At 43.0% G+C, this 25,672-nt stretch overlaps 1 protein-coding gene across 8 annotated transcripts in view; it reads left to right on the top strand.

Moving 5' to 3' along the window:
• PRDM15 (PR/SET domain 15) overlaps nucleotides 1-25,672 on the top strand; it is an 84,991-nt gene that overhangs the window by 23,372 nt on the left and 35,947 nt on the right. For 3 of the 8 annotated variants that reach the window (XM_074995801.1, XM_074995747.1, XM_074995756.1), the window contains exons 3-12: nucleotides 6,550-6,643; nucleotides 11,239-11,392; nucleotides 12,147-12,399; nucleotides 15,331-15,453; nucleotides 16,794-16,883; nucleotides 18,097-18,321; nucleotides 21,074-21,209; nucleotides 23,563-23,744; nucleotides 24,317-24,411; nucleotides 25,304-25,415. In XM_074995801.1, the coding sequence (XP_074851902.1) occupies nucleotides 6,550-6,643; nucleotides 11,239-11,392; nucleotides 12,147-12,399; nucleotides 15,331-15,453; nucleotides 16,794-16,883; nucleotides 18,097-18,321; nucleotides 21,074-21,209; nucleotides 23,563-23,744; nucleotides 24,317-24,411; nucleotides 25,304-25,415 (1,464 nt within the window). The remainder of the gene's footprint in view (nucleotides 1-6,549; nucleotides 6,644-11,238; nucleotides 11,393-12,146; nucleotides 12,400-15,330; nucleotides 15,454-16,793; nucleotides 16,884-18,096; nucleotides 18,322-21,073; nucleotides 21,210-23,562; nucleotides 23,745-24,316; nucleotides 24,412-25,303; nucleotides 25,416-25,672) is intronic. The other 5 variants (XM_074995774.1, XM_074995766.1, XM_074995783.1 and 2 more) reach the window with 5 other exon arrangements.

The following is a 25,672-nucleotide window of genomic DNA, read 5'->3' on the forward strand; positions in this document are numbered from 1 at the left end:
TGTAAAGCTGTGCCAAACGGATCCGCACCAACGGAGTGCCTATCACCCCAACTCTCTCTCCCTCTGTCTCTTTCTCTCTTCTTGTTATATTCTACTCTTGTTATTTCTTAAAACTCTTAGCTAACTTCTTCCTTTTCTAAACCACTGCAATAACTCCCTTTTAACAGGTGGAAGCAAGCTAGTCTCTGCTTCTAAAAAGTTCAAAAAAGTCAGTAAGTATTGCATCCTGTTTGCTAAACATATAAAATAAAACCATAAAATTCATCAGTAAAACAATAAGTATTGCTTAGTAATATTGTTAAGTAAAATCTTTAATTGTAATCTAAGTACTAACCGCAATATATTTTTATTGTAGTGTCTTAGCTAAGTGCTGTATATGTACTATTGTACTATTAAATAAAGCATAGGTATTGTTAAAATCATTGTCTGTGTTGTAACTAGAAATCCCAAAAACTCCCCTCCGGCTTTGGCCTGAGGCTTTGCCTCAGATCTCACTGTTAACTCGGGGAAGGTGCAAAGCTATAACCTTCAACTGTAAGTCAAATTGGCAAGCCTTCCCAAATTTATATACCTACATATCTTGCTACCTTTCATCCGGGTCAACACCCCTGACTTTGAAAGCTTCTTCTTCCTGTTTGGTTTTAGGAAGAAGGGGCTTTTGAAGCTAAGGGGTTCTTTCGAAAGGCTCCCGGCTGCACAAACGGCGTGTGTTCCAAAAGCGGCGCTTTTGAATTGTGCCTGTGACCGTCTTATGCTAATGAGGTGCTGCGTAGTCATGTCAGCGCCTCAGTAGCATCTTCCAAATTGTCTGATTAACATGCCCCTTCTGAAAGGAGGGGCAAGTGTAGATACAGCGCTCGTGTTCTGTTCCCAGTTCTCCTAGTGGCTGTGCTGAAGTTGACCAGATTGTGAAGTGCATAGCCACAAAAGCATGTGAGGTTTTGTTAAGTGTGCTTTTGTTAAGTGCGGGAGATCCTTGAATAAAAAGCACCATGTAAACGGAAAATGTTATTGCAGTTTGTACTTTTAAAATATATATTGATTAGAGTTATTCTTCTGCCATAAATTCACTTTGAAAAATCATCTGCATTGCTAAACCCTGATTGCATGCACTGCCCTTAGAGAAATCTATGGTTTCTCTCTTAGGTTTGGTCTACACTACACACAGAAGTCAACTGCCAATATGCAATTTTAGCTACATCAGTTACGCAGCTCAAATCAATTTATCCACGGTCGACTTCCATATCTGTCTTTACAGTGGAAGGTCTACAGGAGCATTTCTCCCTTTGACCTTCCTTATTCCTTGCCTCTTGTGAGGAGTACAGGGTCGATGTTGGCAGCTGGGAGCATCATTTTGCACATGCATGAAACAAAACCCTGAAAGATTGACCCTGAGTAAGTCGATCTTCCACTATAGTGTGGCTCTAGCCTTAGTGTCTGTGATAGTAAGCCCTTAAGTATCACGTAGGATGAGCACTCTGACTCAAGGGAGGGTCTCCTATTAGGCATCCTGTTCAGATTCTGTAGTCTTCAGAGATATAAGCCAAAAAAAGTTAATGTTCCCCACTTTAGTCATTGTTCATCCACCAGGAGACTACCTCATGCTGAGGTACTACAGCGCTGGGGCACATCTTCAGGGTGGCAGATTGATGACGCCCTCCATGGAGTGATCTCGAGGGGTTGCACTGAATACTATGGAATAAAGTACGGGGGACCAACAGAACCTGGGAGAAGGGAAACTCTGATTCCAAACTGGGGCAGATTGAGCTCACTAATCCGTTTTTAGGCGCATCAGTCTAGGAGAAGGTGACTCTCTTCTTCCAGTGCACGTCGTAGTTCTTGTGCTTGTGCAGGATGGTCAGTGTGAAAAGAGAGGAGTGGTGTTGGAACTTGCAAGCCAGCCTCACTTAAATCCATTCATGTATGAAGATATCTCTCTTGATGCTAAAGATTTGCCTCTTGATGGAAGTCCTATGGTGAGGTTAGATGCACGTGGCGGATGCCACTGGATGCACGTAGCCACACATCTGTGTGTAAGTGGCCCAGGTGTGATTGTTGTCTGTCTGCTGAACTAGAACAGCAGCAGCTCCCGTATCCTGCCTAGGTGACAAAGCAGCCCTATTTAGGAGCAGCACTGCTTTCTTTGAAAGAAGAGTGGGAGAGAAAACAATCCCTAAACACAGCTTGTTTCAGTTGCTTCCTGTCAATAAACCGTGACCAACTGGATATCCAGTTTTTGCAGTCACAAGAGAAAGTAGACTAAACAGAAGCTGTGCTTTGCATCCTGGAAAGTAGGTACACTTCTTGATCGTGATGATCGCCTTGAACACAGGACAGCAGTGATTGGTAGAGAACTTGTACGTTATAAAATTGATGTTGCAGCTTTAAGTGAAACACCTATTTCTGGTACCAGCCATTTCACAGAGGTTGAAGCAGGCTATTTGTATTACTGTATGGGTTACTCTGGGGGTCATCCAAGGCACGCGGGAGTTGGCTTTGCCATCAGGACACCACTAGCCCCCCAACTTGAATCTGAGCCACATGTCATCAGTCCTCGTCTTATGACCGTAAAGCTTGGACTGAGGCAGGAACAATGCCTTGTGCTTAGCTCATATATACACATTCTGTCCGCTGCAGATGATGAAAAGGAGGCTTTTTATGCTAGCCTGAATTCAGTGATCTCTTAAGTACCTTTTAAATCCAAGCTAGATATGCACGGCAATTTTAATGCTAGATTTGGTCATGACGGCACCACGTGGCCAAAGGTGCTTGGACATCATGGCATTGGAAGTGAGAACTCAAATGACACTCTTCTTCCTCAAACTTGTGCACAGCATAAACAAATACAAAGCAACTTGGATGCGCCCTCAGTCTCAGCATTGGCATATTATTGACTACTTCATCACAAAACAAAGAGATCTCTCTGATGACAATTTCATATGTGCAGTGTGTGGCACTGGCTCCTGGTCTGACCGCTACATGGTACGCAGTGTTGTCTCCTTAAACCTTTGTCCACCAAAAGTCATCATTCTGCTTTATGCTGAACAAAGCTGGACGTAGGTAAACTTAAAATACCTGAGACACAAGCACTGTTTCAAGGCAGTTTTGACGCTTCCATAATCATCAGCAATGAAGGTTCACAATGGTCACCCACGATTGAGGATGATTGGATTAACATCAAAGAAACAACCTACAGAACTGCTGGCGAGATCCTTGGTTTCCAAAAACACAGGCACAAGGACCGGTTTGATGACAAGGACAGAGATGCCCAAGCTCTTCTTGATAAGATGCTGCATGTGACATACCTGGCTTGGATCAATGCTAAAGAGAATGTCTCCAGGAAATCGGCATATAGTCAAGCCAAGCAGGAGGCACAAGTCAAATTATGGCAAATGAAAGAGGATGGGTGGAAATATAAAGCAGTTGAACTCCAAGATGCGGCTGATAGACACAATTTTAAAATATTCTGTGACAGTCTGAAGACAGTCTATGGGCCACACGTTGCTGAGCATACACCAGTGCGCTCTGCTGATGGCCTCACTTTGATCACAGATAGTGCTAAAATCCTTGACTGCTGGGCTGAATGTTTTCAGAAAGTATTGTACCAGACCTCAACTTCTGACAGCAGTATTCTTGAAGAGATTCCTCAGTGGGCTAATGTTTTACAGCTGGTCATAACACCAGCTCTTGATGAGGTACACAGAGCTGTCAACCACATGAAATCTGGAAAGGTACCTGGCAGTGATGCAATTCCATCAAAAATTTATAAAGCTGCTGGTGGCCAGTTGATGTACAGTCTCACCCATTTATTTAGTGCCATTTGGGAGAAGGAGCTAGTCCCTCAGGACTTCAAAGATGCCTTGGTTGTACACATATACAAGGGTAAAGGTGACCCTGCGTGTTGTGATGACCATCGGAGCATCTCTCTGCTCTCTATAGCTGGTAAGATCCTGGCCCACATCCTTTACAACCAGCTTTCACTACATGTTCAAAAATGGCATCATTCCTGAAAGCGAGTGTGGTTTTCATGCTGGTCAAGGCACTGCTACCATGATATTTGCAGCCGGACAGATACAAGAGAAATGTACAGAGCAACATCAGGACCTCAATGTAGTCTTCATTGACTTGACCAAGGCATTCGACATAGTCAACAGAAGTGGGCTCTGGAAAATACTTGGGAAATTGTCTGTCCTGAAAAATTTATCAACATTGTTTGTTTTTTTTCATGATGGCATGCTAGGTTGCATCCATAACAATGGAGAGACATTAGCACCTTTGGAAATACCAAACAGTACGAAGCAAGGATGTATCCTTGTTCCTCTCCTGTTCAACATCTACTTTTCAATGATTCTGTTAGTTGCTTATAAGGATTGCCCATTGGCATACCTGTTCAGTTCTAAAAAGATGGCTGTATTTTCAGTCTCTGGAGACTTCAGGTTCCCACTAAAGTGGTTACTACAACTCTCTGTGACCTTCTGTTTGCTGATGACTGTGCATTGTTGGCTCATTCGGTGAAGGATGCACGGGAGTTTTTTCATCGTTTTGTTACTTCTGCTCACTGCTTTGGACTTACAGTAAGCCTCAAAAAGACAAAAGTTATGCCTCAGCCTGTTTGCAAAGAGCCCAGCACTCCAGTAATTACTTCTGTTGGTACAGTCCTTAAAGCTGTTGACGAGTTCTGCTATCTCAGAAACGTACTGTCCTCTAATACAAATGTGGACATTGTGTATCTGCTTGATTATCTAAAGCCTTTGGAAGATTGACCAAATGCCTCTGGAATGACCATAGTGTTAAACTGCTGCCTTGATAGGGAGTTTATCAGGCAGTTGTCCTGAATATCCTGCTGTATGGCTTGGAGTTGTGGACAATATATTGCTGGCATATTTTCAAACTCCATCAGTTCCATATACGCTGTCTGAGGAAGATCATCCATGTGAATTAGTGGGAGAAAACTTCTGACATGGAGGTTCTTCAGCAGTGTGGTGTCATGGGCATGGAAGCAATGCTTATGAACAGACAGTTTTGGTGGATTGGTCAGATTATGAGGATGCCAGATTGCTCATGGAAAATGCTCTATTGGTGGTCAGTATGCGCAATATAAAGACATCTTCAAAGCCAATGTTAAGTCATGCAGTATATATCCCAATGATTTGGAAACTCTAGTTCAGGACAGACTGTCCAGGCGGCAAACTACTGTACAGGATCTTAATTGCTTTGAGAGTCAGCCCATGCAGTCACTACAGGAAAAGCATAGGGTACGAAAAGAACCTACAGTGCTTACAGTTGACAGTTTTATATGTGACGTCTGTAATCAGTTCGGTAAGTGTTGGTTTAGTCACTCGCTAATGGCGTCATAAAAGATGAAATCTGTTGATCGACAGGTCAGTCCAAGAAGATGATATGCTGCTTGTGCTTCTAATAGCAGTAGTGGACAGTAAAAAATGTGGAGAGCCACAGGCTGTCCGTTGTGTGTTGACTATCTTTACAGAAGTTTCAGGCATTGCTAATTTGAGTGCTGAATAATGAGTGAAAGCTTCAGATACCAGAAACCAGAAATCCTTTAAGGATGTAAAAGTAAAACAGCAGTAAAGTAGCACTTTAAAGACTAACAAAATTAATTATTAGGTGATGAACTTTCATGGGACAGACCCACTTCTTCAGACCATAGCCATACCAGAACAGACTCAAAGGATGTAAGGATGTGAGTTTCAGAGACATGACTGCTGCTCGGGAGAGTTTGGTTTCCTATTGTAAAACAAGGTATTATTTCTTACTAGCTACAGTTGGGAATGATATTTTTTATCTTGCTAACCTTACTGTAGTCCTCAGGATTTTTCACACTTTTGACTTGGAGATTTTGACAGGTGGGGAATAGCCCTTGTGTGATGACTTCTTGGTGTCATTTTGACAGCTCCTTATGACCTAAGAATGTATGTTCAACTCTTGTTGACTCTTGTTGTATATGTCTCTGGGGCTAAAGGGTTGTTTCATGGGTTCCCTTTATGATAGCTTTTAGTATTTTAAAATAAACATCAATTTAGGGGAACTGAAAGCTTGTGGTGTTTTATCCTGTAATAACAAGTTGTCAGATTTCACTAGAAAAGAACCAGAGGGCCAGATGAGCCGTTGTCTTAGTGACAGAATTTTCTGCCAGCCACGTACATGCAAAGAAGGGTTGCACAGGTGACAACTGTGCGCAGAGCATAGTATCCAGGGTGAAATCGAATGGTGATGTTGCCAGGAGAGGCTAATGCAGTGTGGCAGTTTATTTAAACTTCCCCTGCGGTTAAACAAAATATTATCTGGAGTGTTGTTTGGCAAATACTTTCTTTAGGAAAATATTTACATTTTTACAGTGTCTACTGATAAACCTTGAAATGTGTTGAGTGATAGCTTTGATTCAATTGGGTATATCCTGTAGGGCAGTAAAGATTACTTATTTATTGTACGTGGTTAGTTTGCTGTTTGAATTTTCTGTCTGGCTTCTGACAGAACAAGAGCTGCCTGAGGATAGCATTTTCCTTGAAGCTCTGTGCTTTTTACTTGCAGGGTGTGAAGATTGTGGTCAGTATCATGATTCGGAGTGCCCGGAGCTTGGCCCAGTGGTGACAGTCAAAGACTCCTTTGTGTTAAGCAGGGCAAGGTAAGTAAACAAACAAACCCCACAGTCCCGCTGGCAAAGTCAATCTCACCTTTGTGAAAGGTGCCAGACTGACAGCTGAAAAATGAAGTCCTCTGTCAACAAAATAGAAAATGCCAAGTAGACAAAGACTGGATCAAGTCCTAAGAGAATCTCTGTTTGTGCATTCCTTGGCAACTTTGCTGACAAAGGAGTCAGATAGTGCCATTTAGTGGTGGAGACCTATTTTCTGATATTGGTTGAACACCTTTGACATTTATCCATTCCGTCTGCACTATATTTTCAAAATAGCTCATGGGAATTTCCTTATGGCATTAATAAGAATTGCCCAGCTTTGTATTACCTTTGTAATTCCTCTACTCTGGCTCGGTCTACGTTTGCCCCCAACTTCGAAGGGGCATGTTAATCAGGGCGATGGGAGATGACTAATGAAGTGCTGCGGTGAATACGCAGCACTTCATTAGGTTAATTCTCCCCCGCGGCAACTGCAAAGCTTCAAACTTCAAAATGACGGCATGCGTGTAACTGCGGGCACTTGGAAGTGCCTGCCCTACTTCAAAGTCCCTTTTACTCCTCCAAAATTTTGGAGGAGTAAAGGGACTTTGAAGTAGGGTGGGCACTTTGAAGTGCCTGTGGGTACACGCATGCCGGCATTTTGAAGTTTGAAGCTTTGCAGTTGCCGCGGGGGAGAATTAACCTAATGAAGTGCTGCGTATTCACCGCAGCACTTCATTAGTCATCTCCCATCGCCCTTATTAACATGCCCCCTTCGAAGTTGGGGGCAAGTCTAGAGAAGCCCTCTGAGAGGCAAAACTGAGGAAGTTGTCCATTTTTGTAAGTCTCCGAAAGAGTGATGATGAATATGGGTTTTGCCAGTAAATCTAGGTCTGTGATAAAACAGCATAAAAGTTTGCTTGCTAAAAGAAATTAGCAAATTAAATATAGAGTTCGGAATAGCCTAAAACAAAATTAAGTACAGGTTGAACCTCTCTCATCCAGCACCCTTGGGACCTGACCTTTGCTGAATAAGAGAATTTGCTGTACCCCACAGCAGGTTAATATTGTCTAGCACAGGGGTCTGCAGCCTACAGCTCCGGAGCCACATGTGGCTCTTCAAGGACTTTTGTGGCTCCCAATGTGATAAGTGCAAAGTTTTTTTTTGTTTTTGTTTTTGTTTTTTGTTTTTTTTTTAAAAAAAAACCCTTCCGATTATTTTCAATAAATGGTGAACGTCCTGCAGTAAACACGTATCGTATTACAAACCATTGTGCGCGCGCTGTTCTTAAAATAAGGGTTACAAAATGTATGGTTGGACGTTATTTATGAGGGACTCTCTCGTGTTCACATGCACTGCGGCTCTTGAACTTCTGAGTTTTTTTTAATAAAATTTAAGAAAAAGGCTCTTCTTGTTGTTGTGGTTGCTGACCTCTGGTCTAGCAGCATTCCCAACACTTACACTGCTTACTGGGCTTTTAGAAGACATTTAGAGATAAATTACAGCTAATAACAGCACAGAACACTGAGAGCCAGGACCAGTGGCTATAAACAAACTTTGTGGGACCCCAGAAAACTTGGCCACATCCAGGATAAGTGATCATCCAGCTAATTAAAATCATGCAGGCTTACGGATATTGCTGGATTAGACATGTTCAACCTGTAGTAGATTTTATTTTGAAGCATTAAATGTTTCCATTTGAAATTATATTCCAATGAAATTGTATTCTAATTTTCATTTTTGCTGTGGGAAAGAGAGTTCACTCATAATGGGATTTTGACATGCTGTAAGAACTCAGGAGGATACTCTGACAGCAGTGGAATGGTTGTTTGATCATTGCCAGAACCAGTGAGAGCTAAACTGTCCATGTCAACTTTCTCTTCATCACAGCGCCTTTGCTGGATGAATACCCCTCTCCTATCACCAGGAGTTACAGTAGTGCATAGATATGCCAACTCACGTCGCTGTACAAATGTGTTGTAAGAAGAGATGGTCCATCTCCAGAAGAGCATACAGTCTAGTAAACAAGACAGGCAAAGGATGGGAAACATATTTCCATCCCTGGGGAGCCGCGGCTGAGAGAGACTGACTTAGCTTGACGTCTAATGGGAAGCCTGCAGCAGAGGAGGGATTGGAACACAAATCTCTGGAATCCCAATGCAGTGACTTAAGCACAAGATGACCATCCTTTCTATCCCCTTGAAAGGATTAAGTGCGTGCTGCCTGTTTGTTTCTAAAGATTTTCTAAAAGTGATCTCCTAAGTTACTAAAACTGCTTTTAAAGCTCTTCCTTGCTTTTCAGTAAAAGTCAGCAAGTTTGCCACGGTCCCATAAAGTCTGTTTCCAGCCACCAGTCCTACCTTCCAGTGTTCTGAGCTGTAATTTAGCTGTACTTTACCTCTACATGTCTTTTAAGAGTCCAGTAACCACTGGAAGTGTTTGTAATGCTGCTCGACTAGACAATATTGACCTCCTGTGGTTCAGCAAATTCTCTGGTTCTGCACCAGTCAGGTCAGTCAGGTCTCGAGAGTGCTGGAGGTTCCACCTTTAGTTAATTTTTAGACAGTTTCACACTCAGGTTCTCATGCATTAGGGCAGTGTTGAGAAGGAGGGGTAGCTAACACTATATGGGAATGTTTGTTTATAAACTTGACTTAATTGGAATTTTATAAATGTTTGAAAACCATTTCCATTGAGCGTAGGCTTTGTAATAACTACTTTTATAAAACTTATATCTGGGTGAAATTTGACCAGCCAACATATCTTTTCGAAGGCTAAAGTTCTGCAAATTCACAGGATCGGTGAGATTGCTCCTTCAGTGGGAAGACACATGGGGGAAATATATAGTGTGTGGGGGGAGAAACTTTGAAGTACCCCATGTACCTCATCCTCCCCTTTTGAGGTGAGTTACTGAGTGGGGAGAGTGGCTGTGGACTTTTGATGCTCTGCCCCATGCCAGTCCCACTTATCTTAAGAACTTTGGAGCACGGAGGGAAAGGAACTTGTTGGCTTTCCTCTCTGGTAAGGTAGCTATTACTGGAGCTTAACTGCTGTTGACTTGGTGTCCCTGCCACTCAGTGGGAGGTAATGACATCACTCGCTGAATTAGCCTCTGCCTGGATTTGCGTGAGGAAATCTGGGCCAAAAGGAAGGGATGGTGTGGTGGAGAGCAGCCCCTGCCTGCTCTCTTTTCTTTACCCTTCTACAAAGCCCTTTCTGCATAGCTCTCACTGAGAGCATCCACAAGGGACAGGATGGAGGGTAGTGAAGAGAAGCAGTCCCTCCTCCCCACTTCTGTGCCCAAAATTTGGGCCACGGTAAGCTAAATGTGAAAACAGATTTGCTGTGTATGGTGGAACACTTCAATGTAAATGCACGTCTGTGCACCTTATTCACGGACCTGTTACGCTAGTACTGAAGGACAATGGAGGCTGGTTTACAGTCTCTTACATTGGGTTGCTCTACAGCTGTCGCCTAAACTGCATGGTGGCTCTCGCCAAAGGAAGTTATTTCGAATGCATGTCACATTCCATTTTGGAAACGAAGAGAAGCACCAGTGACCAAAGCACTTGTGATGTGTATTTAGGAAGGAGACCGGATTTGACATCAGCAATGGCAGAAATTCTAATTTTAATAGAAAAATATCTTGAAAGCAATGATGTCTGACAAGATGCTGGTAGCTCAGATGTGAACTGAAATTAAGACTGTTTTGAAAAGCAGCTTTTGTAGAATTGAAGCTCAGTAGAAATGTTTCCATTAGGGTGACGATATCTGACCTTTCAAAAAAGAGGACACCCCTGAGAGGGACAATATATATGTCAGTATCTCCCAACTTACCTTATATGAGAGAGAGAGAGAAAGAGAGTGTTACCAACTTACTGTGAGTGTGAGTGTGAGAGAGAGAGAGAGAGAGACAGACAGACAGACTGACTTCCTTTCAGGGGTGTCCTCTTTTTTTGAAAGTTCAAATATGGTAACCCTGGTTTCCATTGTTTTCTTTTTTAACTGCAAAGGAAACTAATTTTATTCAGAATAACAGCCCTCTGTCATGGCATCATTGAGATCTGGGTGCTGATTTCTTTTGGACATTAGGGCTATTATCTATACTACATATATCTTTCGAAAGAAGCTCTTTTGGAAGATCTCTTATGAAAAAACTCCTTTAGAAGAGTGCATCAGACACAAAAAAGGGGATGAAAAGATTGATCCACTCTTTCAATAGAATGCCCGTGCAGCCCCTGTTTTTTCGAAAGAATGGGCCAAGGATCGAAAAATCCACCACCATGAGGTCTCCTCTTTTGAAATAAGGGTCCCGTGGAGCATCTACATATGCAATCTTTTGAAAGAATCTGTCAAAAGAAAGCATTCTTTCTGATCCAGGAATGGAAGAGTGCTTTCAGAAGAGGTACTGCATTCTTTCAGTTTACTTTCAAAAGAATGTTTTGTGTGTGTAGACGCTCCACAGGATCTTTCAAAAGAACTTCCTTCTTTCAAAAAATCTTTCAAATGAACCTGCTAGTGTAGATGTGGCCCAGGAGAATTGTATTCTGAAGAGCTACTTTACATGGTGTTTGGATTCTCTTTCTCTTTTTTTTGTAAACAGGTCATCCCTTCCTTCCAATCTGGAGATCAGACAGTTAGAAGATGGGACTGAAGGAGTATTTGCAGTGACTCAACTTGTCAAACGTACCCAGTTCGGCCCATTTGAATCCAAAAGAGTTGCCAAGCTGGAAAAGGAGTCAGCATTTCCACTGAAGGTACAGTATGGCCTTAGCAAAATGTTACTGACATGAAGTTAGTTTTAAGGTCATCACCTAGAAATAATGTAATGAAACTAAGTAGAGATGGGCTCAAGCCACAGGACTTGTATTCAGGTGTCAAACTGTGAGGTGCTTCAAGTCTTTTAACAAAGGGTAGTCCCAAAAGCCAGAACACTTTTGCCTTGACAGGTACACAGGATGTTGTGGTGCTGTTTACGTAACATCCAAAAGAAAATTTTGTTTCTTTCATGTCTTTGAGTAATTCTTTCCTTTTGGAAAGCTTCTGTGAAAAACAACTTTGGATGTTTCAATCTGGTCTTTCCCTCACAGTAATTTCTGATTCAGAAATAAACCAAAATCAAGACATATAAGTGTTGTTGATATTTTTTTTTCCTTTCCCTTATGAGGTAAATAAGTTAAATTGCATTTGTGTTTTGAGGGAGGAACGGTGATCTAGAGATTAAGCCAACTTATTTTGAATAAGAATTCCTGGGATCGCCTTCCTCTTTTTTTACATTTTTCTGTGTGACTGTGCAAGTATCAGTGCCTGGGTTTACAAACCTGAAAACATATGTGATACCTACCTCACAAGAGTGGTGAGGCTTGCTTTGTTTTTCAAGCATTTTGAGAGCTATGAGTGAAAGGCACCATCAAGGCGCAAAGTATACAGTCTTAGTTATCATTAACAACAATGTATAATTTCTTGTGTATGTATTATGTAATGCATTTTGGTTCTGTGGGTGGCCCACAGGTTTTCCAGAAGGATGGGCCTATGGTTTACTTTGATACCTCTAACGAAGATGACTGCAATTGGATGATGATGGTGAGAGCAGCCACTGAATATGAACACCAGAACCTGACTGCCTTCCAGCACGACAATGATATTTACTTCACCACCTCCCGGGACATCCCTCCTGGAACTGAGCTGCGAGTGTGGTATGCAGCTTTTTACGCCAAAAAAATGGAGAAGCCAGTGCTAAAGCAGGTCACTAATATTGCCAATGGTACGTTGGGAGCCTTTTTCTTCTTCTCTAAGGGCCAGTCCAGATAGGTGCTGATTGTCCTCCTGAGTTCAGTGGCAGTGGAGGGTGCTCAGTACCTCACAGGATCAGGCCCGAATTTGTAAACTGTGTAAAACTGGACCCTCAGAGGAATTTTTGCCTTACAAGGAAGAAACCAAGGTTCTGTATTGAGAGTTGACTAATTCTTTAAAAAAAGATGCATGTTCTAATTGGTTTTATAGCAGGTTGGGATCCAGGACTCCCTCATTTCAGCAAAACTTTTCTCCATGGAAGAGATTTCTTGTCTTTTTCCAAAGAAATTCAAATCTTAGCACAGTTCAAACACATAAACAGGTCTCCTGAGGAGTAGACTTTTTTCTTTTAATTGTACAGTAAATTTTATGGACCCCGAGTTAGCAGATGTTGGGAACAACAGACATCTGACCCCCCCCCCCGCAATTATTCCTAAAATCCAAAAACACCTTCTCCACCCCCCAAAAAGTATGCATGACGACTTACCGCTGCTGTGGCTGGAGGAGCTCTCGCTTCCAGCCGCCAAAACTACCATGTGCTCCTCTCACCAGGGGTGGGGTGCATACACGGGCAGACGGCACTCATAGACGTGTCCCCCCCCCGCCCGTTGGAGGAGCGCATGGCAGCTCTGGCAGTGGAGGTGGCTCCGTGAGGCCCTGACGGAGCCTCCAGCTGTGGTGGCTCCTGCTGCCATGGAAGAGTCTCCAACCACGGCGGGACCTGGGGCTGTGGCGGCAGTTCCTGCTCCAGCAGTGGTGAGTCATGGGCATTTTTTGGTGGGGCAGTGGGGGCAGTAAACCCTCCAATTTAATGGACTTTTGGTTATAAGAAACGCCCCTCCCCATATCAGTCCGTTAAATCGAGGGTTTACTGTAATGAAGCTGTCTGTCCTTACCACAGTGTGATGTACAAGTGGGAGCAATTACGTATGTCTTCATCAGTCTTACATAGAGCCCTATGAAACAAAGGTGAGTGCAAACTGAGTGCCCCCCCCACTGCCCCCAGCCCACTTAGGCACCTGACTTCCCACCCTGATCCCATACCCCCAGCCTGCTCCACCTCCCCACTCCCAGACCCCACACCTGCTCCTTGGCAACCACCCCCACCCCCCCCGTCAGCCCCTGTCCCTCCGTTCAGATTCCCACCCTCACCTGTTCCTGTACCCTCCCTTCCAGATGTCTCTATGCCCTCTTGCTCCTGTACCTTCCCTCCCACCCTCAGCCTGTTCCTGCATCCTTCCCCCACCCAGATCCTCCTCATTCTCCACCTGTTCCTGCACCCCTTTCCACCAAGACCTCTCACCTCCAGCCTGTCCCTGTACCCGCCCTCCCACCATTGCCCCCACCCCACTTATGCATTTTACTTCCCACCCTGATCCCATAACCCCAGCCTGCTGCACCTCCCTTCCTCCCTCCCAGACCCCACCCTGCTCCTTGGCAGCCCCCTCCAGCACACTGAATCCTGAACCTCTGAATTTGGTCCCACCCTGGGCCTCCAGAAGAGTTAATTTGGCCTGAGGGAAGCCCTGAACCTCAGTCCATCCTCCATCCTGCTGCCTGTGGTGTTGGAGTGTGAGGGGAGTGAGGAATCTCAGTCAGGGGCCACACCAGAGAGGGTTCAGCATGTGGATGGTGGTTCTGTTTTTGTTTTCTCATGCTTATGTGTCTCCTAACTGATTTTTCCATAGATCAGTGGTCCTTGACCCAAAATAGCTTCCCCACCCCTTCCTTAAATCTTCTATGCATTGTGCCACAGGAATATTTTTAACTATGTAATTATTTCCACCTCAGTTCTCCTCTACCTTTACATTTCTGTAGTCAAAAACCCCCAACCCTTCTAGCACTGCAGGAGTAGTATTGCTGTTTAGTTGCATACAGGTCATATTTACACTAGCCCAAATCTTCAAAATGGCCATTTGCATGGCCATTTTGAAGATTACTAATGAGGCGCTGAAATGCATATTCAGAGCCTCATTAGAATGCTGCTTGCTGCGGCTCTTCGAAATTGCAAAAAGTGGCAATTTCAAAGAGCTGCGGCCAGCAGCATGCTAATGAGGCTCTGAATATGCATTTCAGGGCCTCATTAGTAATCTTCAAAATGGCCATTTGCGTGGCCATTTTGAAGATTTGGGCTAGTGTAGACCTAGCCACAGTGTGGTTCCAGGATGATGAATGTAGCCATGACGGCTTTGTGATCTTCCATCACTATCACAGTGCTTGGTAACTTGTGTTTTTGACAATGTAACAGAAAGTCTGAAGTGCTATAAAGCTGAATGATATTTAGGTCATTCTGACAAAGTAGTTTTGGTACCCCAAGATATCTGAGTGGTATAAACTGTAAATCTTCATTTTGTTTCCCCCTCCCGCCCCCAGCAAAAAAGCGTCAGGGTTGGTTAACCTTGAGAATGTATTGTGAGGTGAAATTAAATATTCTTTCTCCAGCTTTTCTGATAAGTTTGTATCAAGCTCCAAGTCTGATCTAAATATTAGAATGGATATATGCATTGGTAGGTTATTCCCTTCCAAATGACCTTGGTGCACTAGTGGCTTATATACTGTTAGTGATGTTTATTGTCTAGTAGAAATATGGAGACCTTACATTCCTGTGTAAGGTAGTATATACATACACGATTAAATCTATAGACATGCATGTTAAGTGTGCATCTGTGCAGTATGATGCTGCTGCATCCTGGATTCTAAACCAGAAGCTAATCTGTGGAATTTGTGCACACGCAATGTTTTGCCTTGATTAGGGTCTCTTGCAGAGATAGTTGGTTATGACCTGCTGTGGTAGCCTAGCCTGCTGCACCCACAGATGACACATGGGCACTGCAGCAAAGCTACCAAAGAATCCAATACTGGGAAAATAACAAAAAGGAACTGTTTTTCCCCCCCACCACAGATGTGTGCTTAGTAGTGATGGAATGTGACAAGGAAGGGAACAAAGTCTCTTCAGAGCCTCCCAGTGCAGTCCTCTCTCTTAAAAAAAGCAAGAAGTCCAGTGTGCCTGTAGATGACTTTCCAGGTAAATAAAATATTCATCCTGTGTTCCTACCTGTGCTGGGTGGAGCAAATAGTAACATTTTAAGGGCAGAGCTGGATGGAGCAAAACAGCTGGCTCCCTGCCTGGCAAGCTGAGCGATTTAGCTTGGGGGATCTTAAACCATACACAGAATGTTGTAGATGTCCCAGGGCCACTCAATGAACCTTTAAATGACCTGTTTGGCACTTAATCGTGTTTTACAGCCCAAAGTTATTGATTTAACTGTTTCCCTGATACTGTTACCTTCTTTTTTCCCCTGAGAAATCCCTAATAGCATTATGTGTTGCATGGTTACGTAAAAGAATGTTCTACTTTTTATTCTTTATGGGTAAGAGCTGGGAAATCACTTAAGCAAAACACCATTGTGCTCATCTGTTAAAATATCCAGTGTACTATACCATTCACATAAGAGATTTCCTTATCACCACCTTTATTTACTTTGACCCAAATGTTAGTATTTCTATGATGCTCTCCAGAGAGCACTTTGTTCAGTCTGTATCCCCGGTTTGTCCAGATCTGGATAACTTCCATTTTGAACTTGCTCCTGGTTGGTCACTCCAGTTATGCCTTTTGTACTGTTCTTTCATCTCCACTTAATTTAGGAGGAAGGAGAGGAACATCCTATGTACTGCTCAAATGAGACATAGGCAGGCTCCCAACTTATACATTTCATTTCCTTTTTTATTATTTTTTCATTCCTATTTTGGCTCCTTAAACAGTGGTATGGGAAAGCCCCTATTTGAAGCCTTCCCGTGAATTAAATGTTAATTTTTGAGTGTAAGTTCTGGCATTTTGTTCATGTAAGGGTGCCTCCACACTAGGAACTAACTTCAAAGTTAACTTTGTAGTTATGCACTACTTCGAAGTGGCCAGCAGAGAGTCTACACACATTCTCCCTTCGTTCAAAGTTAACTTCAAAGTAGGAAGCCCAACTTCGAAGTCCTTACTCCATTCCTGGGAATGGAGTAATGCCCTACTTCGAAGTTTAATTCGAAGTAGGGTGTGTGTAGACGCTCAGCTTTGAAGTTGCTTACTTAGTTGTGCTTCCAAGTGAGCGACTTCAAAGTTATTTTTTGTAGTGTAGACACAGCTGTAAAGTAATAGAGGAAGTGTAATTTTTATCCCACCTGTTCTTTACCACGCTATTGTACCAGTGCCCGGAACGGTGGCAGCAGCAGCAGTTGCAGTTTCCTTGGATTTTCATGACTGTAATCTGCTCTTCAGAGGCTTCCTTGTAGACGAAACAACAAATCCCAGCAGGCTTCTGAAGGGTTTGCTGCCTCTATTTTTAATACTTCTAACAACTTCTTGACATCTTCTAGTGAGCGCTCCAGAAAGTAGTGAAGCAGAGTCCAGCCAGTGGACATGTAAAGTGTGTTCATCAGCTTTCCCAGAACCTCAGCTGCTGACAGGTAAGGAGATGCTAGAATTTGTATGAAATATATAGTAAGACAGATTTTGGAAGTTCTGTCTTAAGACAAAAGGTTATGGATAGGAAGGTGGCTTCAAAATGCCAAAAATTACATGTTTCTAGGTGCTTTTTTTGTCAGGTCCTAAGGAAAAAAGAGTAAAACTGCAGCAGCAACTGATATTGACTGTTGGTATCTGTCTGATAAAATGTTTGCTGTTGGCTCTAAAACAAAAGAAACACTTCTATAACATAGGTAGATGAATATTAAGACTGTCAAAGTATCGGGAATTGCATTTGTGGAACAGTGCAAAATTAGTGACAGGCTTCTGCTCCGTATTATCAGCAAAGTGATTGGTGTTGAAAGACATTATAAATAAAAGCGAATGGAGTTTATTATTTTCATACATTGTGTTTATATATATATTGAGTACAATTTTTGAGTGCATCTAAAAGGTTTAGCAGTAGCAGTCTCATTGACTTCCAGTGAGATTTAAGGTACTAAATCATTTTTGAAAATGGGACCTGGGTCACTTAGCACTCAGATCTGTTCAATAAAACAATAATGTAGTCATCTTGGCTGACACACTAGGGACCTTCAGCACAAAAAGTCTGACCTGCTACAGCTTGAGCTAAAAAAGGCAAGGCTCTGTAGTTGGGGTGTGTAAAAATTCATGTCCTCTGCTGATTGGCTCAGAGGGGAGAGAGGAGCATGCCCTCACCAGTGAGTTACAGTAACAGATATTATCAAAACAAAAAGCAGTCGAGTAGCACTTTAAAGACTAGCACTTTAAAGACTAGCAAAATAGTTTATTAGGTGAGCTTTCGTGGGACAGACCCACTTCTTCAGACCATAGCCAGACTATGGTCTGAAGAAGTGGGTCTGTCCCATGAAAGCTCACCTAATAAACTATTTTGCTAGTCTTTAAAGTGCTACTTGACTGCTTTGTGTTTTGATAGTATATAGACTAGCACGGCTTCCACTCTGTTACTATTTAACAGATATTAAAACCTCTACAGTTTCAGTCTGTCTCAAGGATCAGTTTTGTTTATATTGTCACAACGTACTTTTAGTTAGAAAGTTGTTTTAAGTGCCAGTGAAATACTTGATCTAGACAGCATTCCATTAAACAAAGAAGCTCTAATGATATGTTCTTGTGCTGGAGCCATCCATGTGTTTCATGACTGTGTTTCTGCCCATGCATACACGCCTGCAGAACATCTGTTGAGTCACTTGGAGCAAGCCAAAGGAGTCCCCCAGACAAGCCAAAATGATGGAACTCCAGAGAAGTCTGCAGAAACTCCTGCTGCAGATCAGCCCGTAACTGATGAAGGTGCCAGTGCCAATGTGGACTCCAGGAGGACTCCACGAAGGGGAAGAAAGCCCAAAGCAGCAAAAGCAGAAACACCTCTTGTAATTGCTGAAGCTAAAGACCCAGCAGGTGAGACGAGAGGTTTAAAAACAGTAACGCTTCCACCTTAATGATATATTCTGAACAAAGTCCCTCAAAGTCAGAGTCTAAATGGGAAATCCTGGAGGTTATTTTTTTTTGGTTGCCATAGAAAACCTAATGTCCTTGCAGAACATGATTGTCAGTCTTTTCTAAATGACTCAGAGCTAAACACTGCAACAGCTTTGTGTAAGCTGGTGGGTAGAACCACCACTGGGGCAGCCAAAACAAAGCCCTGCCTTCAAGTTCAGGTGCAAGTCACTTTCTTTCGGGCTAGTTTTGTTAAAGCAAAAGAGGCAGAAAGGCTCAAGGGCATATAAAACACTAGGTAACGGAGGCCTACTTCCATCCCCCAAGCTGTGAAGGGAGAGAACACATCATTCTGCTTAGGCTGGTCCTGTCTGTCCCCTAGGCCTTCTTCCTTGTCCCTATGAGGGGACTGCTCTTGGGGTCTTGTCTCAACTCTCCTCTTCCCAAGATTGGGCTAAGAGCCTTCCTTTGTATTGTCTCCAGTAGATAGTCACATAAATGCATGGTCAGCCAACAATTCACTGACACATGCCATGTCTTGAGATTATAATTCCTAGCAACCACTGGCCTTAAAAGGGTATGCTTTGATGATAGAGGTGTTAGCTGTGCCTTAAGTTAGATGTTCTACAGCATGGTACTGTGTTACCCCAAACCAGTGTCATCAGTGAAGCTGTTGCATGTGCCTCACAGGGCCGAACAGCTCTGTCTTTAACACTTCATGGGGTAGTGGTTCATGAACCTAAGTCTGCAAAATAATCTTGGCTCCTATTCTGTGCTCTTTACTATTCTGTGTGTGTCAAGTTTGTCTATGGCCATGAGCTCAGCAGGAAAGAAAGAGATTGGACATTTCGGTGGCTAGCAAGAATACCTGTAGCTACATTAAATGGGATAAAAACAGAATTTGAAAAGGAGATAAACCCTTGTGCTTCTGGAACTATAAGGCAACCTCCAATTGAATTTGTTGGCAGAAACATTTCCTACGGCACGGATTCCCAACTTACGGGTCGGGACCCAAACATGGGTCACCATTAGATTTGTTAAGGGTCGCCAGCCAGGCAGTTCCCAGCTGCATGTGGCTGTGAAAGAAGCCATTTGCAGTTTCTTAATGCTGCTGCCTGAGGCATATATTTATCAGTAGAGATAGCTGCTGTCTCCAACAGCTGTCCCTATCACTAGAGATAGCAATTACCTTAAGTCTAGGTGCTGAAAGCTTAACACTTGAGTTAATTGGTTTTCCCGACTGTTACCTGCTGGGAACAGGAGCACTGTGGGAGCTGCCCAGCTTAGCAGCCCCAGGGAAGAGGCTGCAGGAGGAAGGGTAGTGTCTAAGGCTGGGGCTGTTTAGGGCTTGGGGGGGTGTGGGGGGTAGGATCTAAGGCTGGGGTGCTTTACGGCTCTGTTGGGAGGTCTAAGACTGAGGGAAGTTTGGGGCTGCAGTGGGCATTCTAAGCCTGGGGGCGGTTTGGGGCTGCGGCGTGGGGGGGTTAAGACTGGTGGAGGTTTGGGGCTGCTGGGGGGTTTAAGCCTGGGCACCATTTGGGGCTGCTGGGGGGGCAGGGTCTAAGGCTGGGAGTGGTGGTGGTGGCGGCTTGGGGCTATTTTGTGTTCAGCCCCTGGAACGTTTATAAAATTGCCATGTGGCCCCCAGTGGAAAAAAAAATTGCATTCCCCTCTCTTACGCATTCCACAGACTGCTTCTGTGGCTTTGATATTTGTAGTGATCCCAGGCAAGTCACTTCATAGTCTCTGCAGTAATTTCCACCCCCCGCCTTTCTCCCTTCCCTTTTTTGCCTCCCTCTTCTCTATGTAGCTGATTTCTTAGTTTTCATTTTTTTGTTTGTGACTCCCTCCAGCCTGTGTGCTTGAGGTTTCAGCCAGGGATGGGGGGAGTGATTTGAGGATGAGTGTTTCCCCCACCACAACTCAGATTAAGCATAATAATAAACTAATAAATAGTGTTATTTTATTATGTATTTTTTCCTTTTTTATGGAATAACTATTAATATCCAAACACGAGAGGGCACAATTTTATATTCTTGCCTCAGGTGCACAATTAGGTAGTTACAGCACTGCTTTCCTCTCCCCCTGGTTTTTGAATTGCCTGGGATCACCAAGTCTTCCTGAATTGTCAAAATGTGTCCCCGTGTGGAAAAGGCTGGGAACCACCGCCCTATGGGAAAATGTTATTCAGTTGATCTTAGCCAAAAAGCTGAGGGTAAATATTTGAATCCTGGACACTGCTGGTGCTGACTAGAGGCTGTGGAATTCTTTTATTCCTTTTCTTATTGTAAACAGCTCTATCTGGAGACTTGTGCTTTCTCTTGTGTAAAGGAGGCTTCTGTGGAGAACAGAAAAAATGTTTTTTCTTCTTTATTTCTTACGAGAATAAGTTGTTCCAAAAGAGTCCTGTCCTCCCCACATGATCAGAGGGTTTCATTTGTCTTGGAAGTGGCTGCTGATTTGGGTTCCCATTATACACTTGAATGTGAATCTTCATTTTCAACTCTCTCTCCTATTTGGAACTCAAGCAGATGCCAAGAGTTGAAGCTCCCATTTCAGTTTATTTCTAGGTCAAGAGTGAGTCAAAGGAAGTATAATGGCTTACATCTGTCTCAGACATATTCCAATGTTTATTCGTGTGTGTGGGTGGGTGGGTGGGTGTGTTTAAAGTTCTTCATGTAAGTATTGTATTGTTATAATAATGTATTCACAGTGGACCGAGTAGCTGAAATTATTACAGAGATCCCACCTGATGAGGCAGCCCTTCCTTCTGCTGCTGAAGACAGGATTATGGAACTGGTTTTAGGAAAGTTGCCAAGCACTACAAACAACATCAGTTCAGTAACAAAGTAAGTCACATTGGGATGCAGTCCTTCATAACAGGGTGTAATCTTCTCTCCTAACATCTATAAAGCACTGTTGTTGTTTCCTCTTGGTAGCATGGAAGAAGGGCTCATTTGGAACAAGCGATGGGAGCCTTAGTCACTTAGGTCACATCTACACTACAGTGATCTGTCAACAGATGTCCCTGTTGGAAGAGATCTTCCAACAAAACTTCTGTCGACAGAACACAGCCACGCACAAGCGGATTGACAAAGTGATCCACTCTGTCAGCGGAGAGTAGCTGCACTGTCTAGCCTTGTCTCCACAGAACAGCCGACTGGAAGGGCTGCCCAGTGACCTGGAAGGCCTGTCTATCAACAGGGGGCCCCCTGGAGTGCCCATGAAGCTTTCTTGTTGAGCAATTCTGTTGAGAAAGGCATTCTGCCTCAGAGGGTTGAGGCAGAAGGCTGTCAACAAAAACTGCCGAATTCTGTTGTTTGTATGTTGACAGAACACATTTCTAGTGTGGACGCTCCGCAGGTTAGTTTTGTCGAAAAAACCCTCTAGCATAGATGTAGCCATAAATTTCTTTGGTGTATATTGAGTCTGATTAGAACTTGAATGCATCACCACAGCCATTCAAAGCTTTCTGCTTTGTGTGTGCATTGTGAGCATGTTGCTGGTGGAACTGCTGGTTGTTGAGTCTCTGCGCCTTTGTATGCTACAAAGGGGGATTCAGGCAAGCCCAGCGCACTGTAAGGTGATGCTGGGTTGTAGCCATGGGCATTGAGACTGGTGGTATGAATTTCACCCTTAAAGTGAAGTGTGATAGGATTATTTTTCTGTCTTGCAGTTTTGTACAATGGGACATGCAAAGTTAACGATTATTCCCACTCAGTGTTGATGTTAAGAAAGCTAAAGATATGGATGGTAAAATCTCTTCCATGCATATTACTTAGTTTCTCACTGATATTTGTAACTTGTGAAGCCTGTCTCTTGCATCACTGTGAATGACACTTCAAAGTCTGTAATAAACTTTGAGCAAAGGGAAAAACTGTCTGTGAAATTTACAGAACCTCTGGGAAGTCCTTGTTCACTTAAGTACATATTTAAAAATTTGGTCCAGGAAAGCTAGCTTCTTGACAGACTTGGAGGTGATGGATATATTGTTGTCAGGTTCTAAATTTCCTAATGCAATAAATAAATTGAAGTCCACAGCAAGAAAATAAAGTACACATTCAAGAACATGTCCTGAAGGGCATTTAGCAGTGAAACAGAACAGTACTACCTCATGGTTCCACATGGGCTCATTTTGTATGGTTCTTGCATGAAGACTATAAAGCCCTTACATGAAAAATGTAACTGTGAATGCCTCTGGAGGGTAAGAAGTGTGGTTCCTGTGAGATTCCTGAGCATGCAAGCATTTATTTCATACAGTAATAGCACTTGCAGGAATTTCAGGTCATCAGGTCAAGTCCCCCACACTCATGGCAGGACCAGACACCATGGAGACCATTCCTGACAGACATTTGTCTAATCTGCTCTAAACCATTTCCGATGATGGCAATTCCAAACTGCTTCCAAAGGCAATTTATTCCAGTGCTTAACCACCCTGACAGAGAGTCTTTCCTAATGTCCAGTGCAAACCTTCCTTGCTGCAATTTAAGCTCAGTGCTTCTTATCCTGTCCTCAGAGGTGAAGAAAAACAGTTTTTCTTCCTTTTTCTTAATAACAGCCTTTCAGGTACCTGAATGCTGTTACTGTATGCCTTCTGGCTTCATTTTTCTGAATTAAACAAACCCATTTCTTTCAGTTTTCCATCATAGGTCAAGTTTTTTAGACCTTTAGTCATTTTTGTTGCTCTTCTCCGGACTTTTTCCAAATTGTCCACAATTTTCCTGAAATGTGGCACCCAGAATTGGACACAGTACTCCAGTTGAGGCCTAATTAACACAGAATAGAGCACAAGAAAAACATCTCATGTCATGTTAACAACACTCCAGTTAATACAACCCAGAATTATAAGTGCTTCTTTTGCAACATTTTCATACAGTTGATTCATATTTAGCTTGTGGTCCACTATGACCTCTAGATCTCTTTTCCACAGTAAAGGCATTAGGCCAGGTCTACACTAGGGGCAATGCTGAATTAAGGTATGCAACTCTAGCTATATGAATAGCATACCTGTAGTCAACGTACCTTAGACTGAGTTACCACATCATCTCAATTCTCCCATTATCTCCCTTTTCTCATTTGGTAAGTGTAGGCAAGGCCTTAGCCTTTGCCAAACGATGAGACTCTTAACTTAAAAAAAGAGAGAGGGGGGAAAAAAAAACCAACTGTGGATTGCCATTCGCTCACTGCTTTTCTCTAATCTAGTAGGTTTGCTCATCATCAAAACACCATGTCCCTCAAAAGAAGTTTAATTCTCTCCAGAGGCCATGGAATACGCCGAAAGCTGATAAAGCAACTCGGGGAACACAAACGGGTCTATCAGTGCAACCTCTGCAGTAAGATCTTCCAGAACAGCAGCAACCTCAGCAGGCACATCCGGTCTCATGGTGGGTTTGCCTTCAGCTCCCTATCATGATGTAATTATTTCCAGTCTGCTTAGGTGTTCCATAGAAGAACTGAGACATTCTGGATGCAGATGATTTTCACAGGTTCCATCACTGATTACTAGAGGGCTCTTTAATCAAACAGGCAAAAGCGTCATAAGATCCAGTGGCTGGAAGTTGACACTAGATAAACAGATTGGAAATAAGATGCGGACTTTCAACAGTGATATGGCATAATCTGTTCTCAGTCACTCTGAGTACATCAAAATTAGTTCTCTCTCTCTCACATACACGTTCTAGTTCACACAGGGGTTATTGGGCATTTAGAACTAAATGCAGGAATTCTATTGGAGAAGTTCTGTCTCCTGTGTTATGCAGGAGGTCAGATCACAATGGTCCCTTCTCATCTCAAAAATCAGTGAATGAATTAATCCTTTCAATTATTGAAGCTGCTTACATTTCAGCAGATTGCTAGCCTAAGTTTGGAGCAAACTATAGAATTTTTTAGCCATCGCATGATCCCTGTTGGTTACACTAGTCACTCACTCTTCGTTTTGGCTTGATGGATCCCTCAGGTGACAAACTGTTTAAATGTGAGGAATGTGCAAAGCTGTTCAGTCGTAAAGAGAGCCTGAAGCAGCACGTTTCATATAAACACAGCAGGAATGAGGTGAGTAGCAATAACCAGATGGTTCTTCATGAGGCGAAATGAAAAGGTGCTGTGAGTTGTGGGATGATGACTGTGGCGTGTGACTGGATCCCTGCTATGAATTGCCTATGGAAGAGTGTTCAGGCATCTGTTACCTCAAGAAGGAGTGTTACTCTGAATCAGAGCTAGCTGGAGACTCAGAGCAGGATTTAAAATATGCTCTGAATGCTTCTCACTGTACGAAAAAGAATTGTCTCACTGTTGTCTTGTTTGCCTGTCCTCTAACTATTGTCACCTGTTGTACGTTAGGACTACGAGCTCTTTACAGCAGGGGTGGTTTCTTGTGTGTGTATGGTACAGTGTTTCTTGAAGTGGGCCCCTGATCTTGTATGGGGGCCTTTGAATGTTACTGTAATACAAATAATGATAGCAAAACCCATTAATGGCAATGAGATCTTTCCAATGATGATAGTGGGCTTTGGATCAGGTCCCAAACTTTCAGATTACTGGCATCTGATGCTAAGAATATTGTGGAGCATGACTGTGAGTCAGAAAACATCTTGTTCTTCCTAAATCAAATCTGTCATTGCATGGCTGAGTAGCCAAAAAGACATGCACTCTCTCACCAACACATCTATATGTGTGTCTTTTATAAGGCCTAAGTAGAACATCATGTTTTTTGCAGCAAGTTCAGAATTAGGGGTCATGCTCTGAAACTTAAAATGTCGGAATTCTGCACTGAAATGTGCTCAGATGTTTTGAAGAAAAAAATATTCTGTAGAAGGAAATTAAATGGCTGTAAGAATAAAAAAGCAGCCTAGATTTTTTTGCAAGCTCTCTCTTTCCATCATGTATGACTTGTGTTTCTTCTCCCTCTGTTACATTTTTTTGTTTGTTTTTTGTTTTTTTACAGTTGTTAACTGTTTCTAATCCTCAGGTTGACAGTGACTACAGATACAAGTGTGCTACATGTGAAAAGGCCTTTCGGATAGAGAGTGCGTTGGAATTCCACAACTGCAGAACAGGTGAGAGCTAATCTTGAACAGGCTTTACTAGTAGTAGACATCCTTCAGTCTACGTAGACTATGGATCGCACCCTTCGTAGTTCCATTTGGAATCATCATTTGCAGCGTCGATTGTGACTGTGAAGGCCCACACGAGAGTGACAGTCCTTGCTGCATCTGTTGCATGTGTAATGGGTGTCTGGCAGGTCCGTCCTGTGCTTTCTGTGGGCTCGCTTCTCCTCTGCTAGCTATCTGATCCTTATCTCACCCTTCTGAGG

Source organism: Carettochelys insculpta, chromosome 1 (assembly GCF_033958435.1).
Source record: "Carettochelys insculpta isolate YL-2023 chromosome 1, ASM3395843v1, whole genome shotgun sequence".
Taxonomy (NCBI): Eukaryota; Metazoa; Chordata; order Testudines; family Carettochelyidae; genus Carettochelys; species Carettochelys insculpta.